General features: G+C 39.3%; 1 protein-coding gene across 5 annotated transcripts in view; it reads left to right on the forward strand.

Moving 5' to 3' along the window:
• The window catches only part of asic1b (acid-sensing (proton-gated) ion channel 1b), a 185,900-nt gene extending 178,535 nt beyond the window's left edge, over positions 1 to 7,365 (forward strand). For all 5 annotated transcript variants that reach the window (XM_042406740.1, XM_042406741.1, XM_042406743.1 and 2 more), the window contains 4 exons: positions 3,819 to 3,910; positions 4,229 to 4,308; positions 4,987 to 5,088; positions 5,814 to 7,365. In XM_042406740.1, coding sequence (XP_042262674.1) covers positions 3,819 to 3,910; positions 4,229 to 4,308; positions 4,987 to 5,088; positions 5,814 to 5,909 — 370 coding nt within the window. In that variant the 3' untranslated portion in view covers positions 5,910 to 7,365. The remainder of the gene's footprint in view (positions 1 to 3,818; positions 3,911 to 4,228; positions 4,309 to 4,986; positions 5,089 to 5,813) is intronic.
• The last annotated feature ends 3,725 nt before the right edge of the window (positions 7,366 to 11,090 follow it).

Here is an 11,090-nt window from a genome sequence, read left to right on the forward strand (position 1 = left end):
GTACCACCATTTGCTTCAAGACTAGTCGTGATGTCACAAAATCATGCTTGTACCTACACAGATGACCACAGAGAAGCTTCCCCCCTTCAGCAGATAAATGTAAAAACAGCCAAAATCATTCAAGTGAAGTAAAAAATAAGCAAAACACATTTGAGTTTGAGTGTTTTCTTGTACTCTTCTGCTTTTTTGGATTTCCTACATTTCCCAAAATGCCTTTCAACAACTTCAAGGGAAAAAGTATAAATAGTAACCAGAAAAAAACACATTTGCAGTTGAACATGTCGTACATCTGCAATAATGGATTTCTCATGTATCATTGTTTAGCCGTATGGCGCTTAATGAGTATCAAATGTAGCTTGTGTGGAACTAAGACGAAACCATGATGTTTACCATTGTTCTAAGTGGATTAAACCATTTTGGTGAATAAACACCCATAAAGCTGCACTGGAAATCTTTTGATGCAGGATCACAACATCTATGTCAGATACCAGTGGAAACAAGAAGAAAATACTACAGCACAGCAAGTTAAATTGCCTACACTTTTTTTCTGAGTAACATAATGTCTTTGTTTTTTGGTTCATTTTTCATTTAAGCAACTTTCTTAAAGGCTCACTCTCTCAAACCTGGATTTTCTCATTCAGGTGAGGAAACACAATAAGGAGCCTTCATCAGAGCTTAACTTGATTAATCAGCCAAGTATTGAGTGTTTCTTTGCCAAATCTACTGAAAAGATCAAAAGTAGTGCAAGGAAATGAGGAGAGGGTGCAATAACAGTTGAATCTTATATCTATCATTCCCGGCAGAGCTGTTGAGAAAGAGATAATTACACCATATGTAGTAGAGTGCTAAAAATCCGTTCACTTCTCCCTTCAGAAAGTTTTAATTCCCTCTGGATAGATGTGAGTCCATCCACTCCATTTTTTGACTGGCCATATTTCCAAGTGATGTCAGTCTGATGAGTATTAGCTCGGAGTGTTCTGGTATCTGTGCTGCACAGTGCTTAGTGGCGTGAAACTAAAGTCTTTGACAGGACTTGGACAGTCTTTCTGCTGGGGAGAGAGAGACACACATGGGCACACAGCTACATCAGCTCTGTGACAGCAGCTCTGATCAGATGTATAGCAGGTTATCTTGCTAAGGAATAAGAGCACCTGACAATGAGGAATCATCATTCAAGCTGCAGGTTGACTCTTCACACAGGTCAGGAGAAAACATCCAAGAATATCAGTAATAAGATAAAAAAAACCACCCAGATCAGCGATACTGAACCAGGGGTACTTGTACCTCAGGGGTTACTTCTTCAGTTGCCAGGGTGTGCATGGAAAGATTTGAACAAGTAGAAAGTGCAATTTAATTTTAAAAAGTTCACATATTGATTCAGCTGTAACACCTGAACATTACTGCGTTGCGATTGAGTATGCATGAAAACTACTTAGCAAGTCTATTCAAAATAGTTAAAAGTATTGGATGAATGGTTGGAATATATAAATAAAAAAGGCTCACTACAACAGCACATTCCAAAAATATTAAGAGTGCCATCTATTAATGGTGCAACACCCATAACCTCTTGTTATAACAATAATCTCTCACTCCCCCCTTGTTTTGGAGCAAAATCTTAAATGACATAGTCAGTTAAGTCCTGTCTTAAAACAACAGTCAGCTGCCCAAATGAACATTGAAATAGGTTTTTTTTTTTTTACCATAATTATTCCTCCTGTTCATACTGGCCATTAGAAGATTAGGATTCATAATGCATTTACAATGTAAGTGATGAGGCCCAAAATCTACAGTCCTCCTTCTCTGCGAAAATGAATTTAAAAGTTTATTTGAAGCTAATATGAAGATTCAGTCGTCCAAATGAGTGAAATCAAGTAGATATCTTTCAACATTACTGCCTCTTTAATGCCAAAGTCTCTCTTTTTGTTACTATAATTCCAACTTCCATTTCAACAGGGAAACATAAAGAGGGAATTTGATGCTAAAATGACTGTAAATGTGGCAGATATCCACTTGATATGACTAACTCAGACTGCTGAAGCCTCGTTTAAGCTTCAGGTGAACTTTTAAATGCATTTTTGCACAAAATGACTGTGTGGACACACTGTGGACTTTGGCCCCCATCACTTACATTAAAAGCACATTTGAAGGGGATCCTTTAACAGCCAGTATGAACAGGAGGAATGATTACAGCGAGGAAAACCTCCTTCAGTGTTCATTTGGAAACCTGACTGTTGTTTTAAGACAGACTTGAAAAATTGTGAATCTATCATTTAAAATAGCTGTAGCTCCTGAACTACAGTGACTATATGCATAAAAAGCAAAAAAGGTCTGGCCAGAAAGGAAACTCCCTAAGTTTCTAGAGAGGTTAAACAGAATCAGCAGAAGGTCTTTGAAGTCAGTAGAAATTTAAAGATTTGGTCCACATGAAATAAAAATGTTATTTTTTCAGTCTGACTTACTGCCTGAGGCTCGGACTATGAAGGCCAGGGGAGGTATGAGGCTGTAAACAAACTATCAGTGAACACCTGCCTCAAATTTGAAGATGATAGCACACAGTATGACAATACCACAGTGTTGTTTTCATAAAAGGGTCCGGGCAGGTATCCAAAAAGGACATGTGGAGACAATAGCACAAGGGTTGTGACACAGTGCGGAGTTAAACATTATGTCACCCCAGCTAGTCTTATTATATAGAATGTCTAAATAACTATCATCTGGGAACAGTGAATAATGAACATAATCATTACATATTGTGCAGCTCATACTACAAAACAGAAAATAATGTAACTCTAATAAATAAGACATGTCAATCAATATTGTGCCAACTGTCAGAATGTATGAGAGACACTGACTACTAGGAGACATATCAAGATAATTTACAGGATTGAGATCAGAGAAAAATCATCATTTAAGCCCTTGTGTTCCATAGTGTCTACAGTATATATCCTATAAGCTTCTACATAAGTTTGGCCATAGCAATAGCAATAAATAATGGTCTAAACAAACACATTTGTAACATGACAGGTGGTGTCATTGTCAGGGTACTTGAGCTCATCAGCACAGTATGTCCGATGCTGCCTTGTCAGGAGAGGAGTAAAGTGTATGACGACTGTTTTTCATGGTTTTTACATCAGATTTTTAATGTGCGTTTAATAAAGTCAGTGTATTCAAACTGCAGGAGCTGGAAGTTTATCTTCGACATGAAACAAGCAGATGCTGTGTGTTCGTCTTGTATTAATACACATCTCCATTTCTACATTACCATACACAGCTGTAATTTGAATTTAGTCGTTTCAACTCTCAGCCCACGGCTTCACCAGAGTTTCTTTCAAGACTGACAGTTCGTCACTTGTCTTGACTGAAATTTAAGTAATAAAACAGTTCACAACAAAGACGAATTACAAAGTTGAGTCGTGGTTTTGATCTCAACTCCAGTGGGGTGTGAAGGCTGAGTCGACCCACAGAGCCGGATATTCAGGAATCAAAATAATAGCCTGCCTTGCCCCGGGCCTTTAAACTGATCCCCTTTCTTTTTTTTTTTTCTGCTGAAGTCACGAGTTTTCGACATGAGCACAGAGTGAAATCAAAATAACTGTCATCATTTCCTTTGTATTCCTCAATGACCTAGGCGCACCTAGAGGAAATTAGTTAGACAGCGAGTTATTTGCTCAACTTCACGCATCTGCTGTTATCTGCAGGAAGTGGCAGACTCACCAGTCATCTTCTTTGCCTGCGGTTGTGATAAAAAAAATGTAAAATGTAAACTGAGACATTTGAATGTATGACTTAAGACTGCGTGCCTCCCTCTCTGTTTACAGTGATAACATTTTGGTTCTGGATATCTACTTTGAAGCTCTGAACTACGAAACCATTGAACAAAAGAAAGCCTACGAATTGGCAGGCCTTCTGGGTAAGGAAATGGCTGTCAAGCCTTTTTTTTCAGGAATAGATAATATGTAGTATGCAACATGACAGATGCTTTTGATCCAAAGTGACAGTGCCACAATTGCGTGCAATTTTAGCATAGGTGTTCAGCTCCCTGAAGACACAAAACTGTCTCTTTAATCTATCTTGGCTTTTCAACTACTGTTTTGCATATATCTGTTTTCAGTTACATTTCTCACCTTTCAGACAAAAATAAAGCTGAACTGTATGTTACAAAGCTGTTTCATATCATACACAGAGATTATTTCCCTGCGTGATTCTTTTTTTTTATTTGTCTTTCCAGGTGATATTGGAGGTCAGATGGGCCTCTTCATCGGAGCCAGCATCCTCACCATTCTCGAACTCTTTGACTATCTATATGAGGTACATCAGTATTTCCCATCATCATCAGGAGCGTCTCACTTAGATAATACATCCAGTGCAATGCATTGTTTATGTAAATTTGTGCCGCTCCAGTATTATGGAATTATTTGCTCACAAAATCAAGTTTTTCACACGTTAGCATCCGCACAAGGACATGTTTTAGCGAGCGTGAAGAACGCTCTGTCCCTCACAATCCTGCAACCCATCTCTGTGTGACACACACACACATCTCAGCAGCAACGCTGAATACATTAACATTTTGGATGTATTATATTTTAGATTAGTCAGGATGTCTCTGTCTGTTCTCATTAGAGTAACTCTCTGTTGCATGCTTTCCCTTCTACCAGCAATGCAGATTTTTTTTATGCCTCTTAGTCCTTGGTTTGAGATTTTTATGTGTGTTTGTGTGTGTGTGTGTGTGTGTGCGGGTAATGGACAGGGGAATAGGTAGTAACACAGGCCCACCTGCTCATGTGCAGGATCAATGGGCAAACATATTTATAGATGCATAAAATCAATCTCATTTGATTTTCTGCTTGCCCTGTGTGTGTGGGCTGGAACTCAGGAGAGCCAAAAGACCCATTTTTGGATGCTCTCCAGAAACAAAAAAAAAGAAAGAAAAGAGAATAGTGTTTTGATCCCAAAAGGTCAGTAATGGGTGTCTTCGCCTATTTTCAGGTGATCAAGTACAAGCTGTGCCGATGCGTGAAGAAGAAACACAAAGGCCGCAACAACAACGATCGGGGAGCTGTGCTTAGCCTGGATGATGTGAAACGCCATGTCAGTATGCTGCTGCTAAGTACTTTCACTATGTCAGACTGCACTGCTTTGTCTTCACTGGTCTCAACTGCAGCGGGAATGAAGAGGGACGAAACGATGGTGGTGGGGGGAACAGAGAGAGATGAAGGGAGCAAGGGAGAGAAAGTCTTGAGAGACATGAAGGGAGCGAAAAAGTGATTGGGATGAGAAGGAGAGAAAATTGAGAGAAAAGTAGGAGAGCGGAAAGTGGCTTAAATTTAATCAAAGCTGGGGGGACAGGTCCAGCAGGGACAGGTCTGAATTAGAGCTTTGGAAGATGTGACAGCTCACTTATTTCTAAGTGTAAATGAAGCCAGTTCAACTTTAATTGTACGTCTGAGCCTGGGCAGAGAAAAAGGAAAATGATGTGCTTCTCCTCTGATCTGCTTTCCTGACTTTCTTCTTTTTCCATCCACTCTTATTATTCTCAGCATTTTTTTTTTTAAACTCCAGGGTATTTCTTAGGAATCTGTTTTCTCTCTCCTTCTGGCCCAGCCTGTTTTTCTCAGAGCGTGTTTATGACTTTAAGGTTTCCTCAAATACGTTTTATTTTCTTCTGTTTTGTTGTGGGTGTCATGACTCCTCCTCTGCACATTTGTCTTCCCTTTATCTCACTGCCTCCATTCCCACTGATCATTTCTCTCCTCTCCCTTTATCCTCCTTCCTCCTTTTATCTTCTTCCGCTCTCTCTCTCATTTCTCTCCCAGGCTCCTTGCGAGAACCTGCGTACACCATCAACATATCCTGGCAACATGCTACCTCATCACCCGGGCCAGGGAAACTTTGAAGACTTCACTTGCTGAGCAGACCCGGGTGAAGCATCAAAGTGCGTGTTATGCAACCAAAGCCAACAATACAACAAGACTATCCAGCATGGTAGTGCGAGGAACTGATACTGGGTCAAATGGAGGCACTTCTTTTCATAGAAACGGAGAAAAACAAGCAAATCAAATACGACAAAGAACTTTCACCCGAGGCCAAGTGGAGAGTATATCCCAAACATAAAAATATCTCTGTCAAATTTCCGGAGAACATTTCATGCAGCACTCTAAACTCTCTATGTCTGTGTTTTCCTCTGGAATACTGCCGCAAAGGATGCTCATGGAGAAACCTTGCCAACACGGACCTCTCTTTCAAAAGACAGAAAAAAAAATGAAAAAATAATGGAAAATGTACAGTTATCTCATCATAGACAGCCGATCAGAAAAATAGCCCCCATGCCTTTATATAACACAGCAACACATGATGGTTTCATAGAACACCGGGGCTGCTAGAGGGACAAATCTTCATACTGCTTACTTCACTGTACATGTAGCAACATCTGTAAGTGTCGCAGCGCGCCATAAAACAACAGTTGGACTCTGTGTAGTTTGTACGAGAATGTATCTATGTTCACAGTGAGTGTAGTCGGGGTGTGCGAGAAGTTGACGGTTTGTGGTTGTGGTGGTGGCAGAGGTAGTGATAGAGGTGCATCATCTGCCATTTAAAACGTACTGGTGAAGATTTCAGGTCTCATCATGTAAATGCATGCTTGTATTCGTCCAGTGCATGTTTTTCCTTTCATTTCTAATTTTGATTTCTTCATATATATATATATATATATATATATATACATATACATATATATATACATATATAAACCAAGTTTGCCTCCACGACATACTACAAAAGGAAGTTGATACATCCCATATGTTTCTGTGTGGGTGGGTGGGTGTGTGTGTGTTCATGGGGGCCGACACCAGTACCTAAGCAGGTACAGTGTGTTTGTTGATTGCGCAAATGGATGAGCTACACCTGATTTAATTTCTCATCTGTTCCTTTTTCATTTTCATTTGTGCCCACTGAGTCAAGGCGTCCTCATTCAGCGTTCATTCAACTTCATTTACTCTTATCTTGACTGCAGGATGAGGTGACAGTTGTTGTTTTGTTTTTTTTTTCTTGAGGAGAGTTGATTGCTGAAATCCTTGGGAGTTTTGTGGGGCTGTTAAAATATTTCTGTATCTGTGTTCTAGTTGCAAAAGTCTTATCAAAGCACAATACCGCCAGTATGTAGAGGTGATGTAAAAGAAAATGTACTATTCTTCTTGATATATTGTCATATTATTAATATCGTGTTGATCCGACTGTTTTATTTTTTTTTTCTTTTTCTTTTTCTTTCATATAAAACATAATCAATATTGCCTGATAATCCTGTCTCCATCTTCCAGATAATAGGCTGGTCTATTTAGTTATCAAAGCATAAATAAAATGTAAATATCATTTTGGAAATTGTTATTCTTTGGAGGTTTTATTCTTATCAGTGAATTTCTGCTCTGAAGCCTTTATTTGTCTATTTGGTTGAATAGATAAACAGAGGCAAAGCAATGTATTTTTCAACTCCAGATACTGTGCAAATGTTCATTTTTTTAATCACAAGTAGCTCCCAGAGATTCTGATTAAGTATTCTGCACTTCATCTTGGGCATTTTGCTATCTCTGTTTTCGTAAATTAACATGTTATCTTGTGTTTTGCTTCATACAACATTTTCTTGGAATTAAAGCAACATTAAGGGAAGGCTTTGGGGGCAGGAGCCTCGTATTAAACTACATGTTGCTTATCTACTTCAGCCATTCATTTGTGCTGCAGTTTTAACAGCTGCAAGCCACAACATTGGTATTTTGGAGCTCCGTACTCTTGAAACGTAATTACATTTTCAGCTGTTGTATGACAAAAGGATGGATGAGAAATATCCTTCACAGCCAATACACATTTTATCAAGATTGCCAGTCAGCCAGCAGCCACACATTCTGGACGGTTACTCTCGTATTCTACTGTACATCTATTGCTGCCAACTGCACACTTATATTAGAAAAGCAGCTTGGTGATGCATGACTGTGAATATTAGAGCCCAGTTATACCCCCTTAAACATGGCCTGCCTCAGAATCATGTTTGCTGCTCGGTCCGCTGCACATCAGTCCACTGTTACCAGACATAAGGGTTACTCCAGGACAAGAAGTTTACTTTTGCCTCATCACTTTTTCATGATTACTTTTCTTTTAGCGGAAAACCAAACATCAACATTGTTCATCAAATGTGAGGGTGCATTCATTTTTTTTATTATTCAGAAGAGGAACCTCAGCTGGTAAGCACGCATTAATATACAAGTGTTGAGGCTCCTGGGATCCAGCTACAGCATCTGATGAAGATTTTCCTGTTTTGAATGTCTGAAACGTGATTTTGCCCCCTGATGGTTTTATTATTTTCTGTTGTACCTGCCAAGAAGACAAATTAATCAAGAATAAAAGATGATGCTCTTCATTTCCTGCTGGCATTTGTGTCTTTGTCTGAGCGACAGTCTGCTACTCAGAAGATTGGAGGAGGGTCAGAGTTTGGAGAATACAGGAGAGCAGCCTGCCAGTGACAGAAATACTGCGGAAGATGCTTTCTGCATCCTGATAAGGCTCCAGGGCAAAGCAAGTGGGGGTTGGGTGGGAGGTGACAATACCAGCGGGAGCTCAGATAAACTGGAAATCTTTCCAAAAATTCTGGATGAGTGAGGACTTCCTGCCATCCTGTGGTGGTAATTGTTCAGTTTTACATGTTGTTAGCAGGTCCAGAAATCCTGGCAACCCTGTTTCTCCTCTCTAAATGAGGTTAAATCATTATCTGCCCTCATTCAGCGCTTGATGAAAAGATCAGAGATGACTTCTCCCTCCTTGCTTTCACCTTGTTGGTTGAAACACAGCCAATCAGTGGACAGACCCTCAGCTAATCACACCAGGCAGCTGGATGTGATTTAGAGTCGTGATCAGAAGGGATTGTTCTCATGCAGGGAACCTATAATGTTTGTTGTTATATTTTAATGAGACTTGTTGTGTTCATGCATTCACCCACATCTGTCAGTTTAATTTTGCCTTTTGCTGTCAGTGAATATTCACTCTGACTAAACATCTTTTTAGCCACGCAAGCAGCATAGGGGGTGGCGGTCCACCACTGTGGTACTGACCAAAATATACAACTATTGGATGGATTGTCATGAAATTTTGTACAAACATTAATGTTCCCCAGAGGATGAATCCTACTGACTTTGGCAATTTCCCTGACCTTTCATCTTGCAGCAACATAAGATTTTCTTCTTTTTTTTGTGAAATATCTCAACTTGCACCACCATGAAGAGGACATTCATGGTTTTGAGTGAAATGTCTAAACAGCAATGCCATGAAATTTGGTACACATGTTCATGACTCCCTCAGGATGAGCTTTAATAACTTTGGTCATCCTTTAACTTTTAGTTAAAGTAGTTTTTGTTTAATGCTATTATCAAATGTTAGCATGCTAACATGCTAAATTAAGATGGTGAACATGCTAAACATTGCACCTGCTTAGCATCACCATGTTAGCTTTGTCAGTGTGCTTACAGCCTCTCAGAGCTGCTAGCATGTATATAGGCTTTTAGTCTTGAGATAGATAGATAGATAGATAGATAGATAGATAGATAGATAGATAGATACTTTATTGGTCCTGAAGGAAATTTCCTGTACAATTCTTTAATGTGGTGTGCTGTAATTTCCAATAACTAAATGAGCACACATTAGATCACTCAAGTCTATATGTGCTCATTGTATAGAAATGAATTTTTAAAGCAGAATTGACACTCCAGCTTGTCTCTGTGTTCTCACTGCTGCCAGCATGTCAGATGAGTCACGTTTCTGGTATAAATTTATCCTGTCAGATCTCTCAGTGCAATTAGGATGCTCAGCCGTGTGTCATAGATAAAGCTGCTGCCCGGGTTCTCTGGGCTCCACTTTACATTCTGCTCGTTAAGAGGATTAATAATTATAGCGCAGTCAAGTTTCTCAGCAGTGAAAGAGGCTGTATTAGATTTCAGACTTCGGTCCGCCTGATTTGTCCTTTCATTTGTTTAAAGTATGAACTCATCCATTTGTTTGATATCCAGTCTGTCACAAGGCCTATAAAGGATAAAACCAATCAACTGCCATCTTACACACAGATGATATAAAATCCCCTCTGTTGATTTCAAGCACAATGAAGCAAATCAGATACTTTTGAGTTCCATAAATGGGGATTTCACGACACCTTGTTCCAAAAAACATAATATAACCCCCCCCTTTTCCTCCTCCCTCCTCTCTCATATGCAGTCACACACTCTGCTCTGATCAAACAAACAGGCTATGCAAACAGATGGGGTGCCATGTTTTCTACTGTTGTAGTGCCATACTAATTGGGGGGAAGTGTAATGACATCAAAGTTTTTGAAACAAGAAAGTGTTTGATTTTGTGGCTGACTTACAAGACCCCAACGGCTCTTACTTGTCATGTACTCGTTAACACAGAAACCACTTCAGAGGTTCAAAATCATCTCTCACTCTCTCTCTCTCTCTCTGTCTCTCTCCAGATAGAGCGTAATAATGATATGCATTCAAAGAAGGTCATGTAAAACTTTCTATTCAAAGACCATTCAATCGTTGAGGCGCCGCGGCTGCAATTTAAAATCACCTACAAAAAAACAGTGAAGGTGGTGATTTACTGTGAACTCATGCTGTGTTGAAAGAAATTGATTTTGATTTGCCACAACTTACACACATTTTCTGTGATAACCCCCAACTGTCTGAGAGTTGAAATTCAGTAGATGCACATGGGTGTTGACATTGAAGTTAGTCATGAGTAAACCAAAAGAGAATAAAAAATCCAGATATTGAGAGAATAGTGTTTCCTCTTTCAGATTTTGGTTTTGTGTGAATGAAGTAAAACAAAAATATTGTAATCTTTTAATCTGTATTTAGTTATTAGATGTTATTTGAGCCACTGCTTTAATTGTTAAGATTGTACAGGTTCAATGCTAACTTACAAAAATGTATTTCATTATTCTTCACTTATGGTTTCTAATGGAAGGTACACACTGCTTCTGCTTTCTATAAGAGATGTTCAGATGGTGTTTGGTTTGGGTTTTAACCCAGTTTGCAGTCTCTGTAGACAGATGGCTG

This window comes from Thunnus maccoyii, chromosome 3, assembly GCF_910596095.1.
Source record: "Thunnus maccoyii chromosome 3, fThuMac1.1, whole genome shotgun sequence".
NCBI lineage: Eukaryota > Metazoa > Chordata > Actinopteri > Scombriformes > Scombridae > Thunnus > Thunnus maccoyii.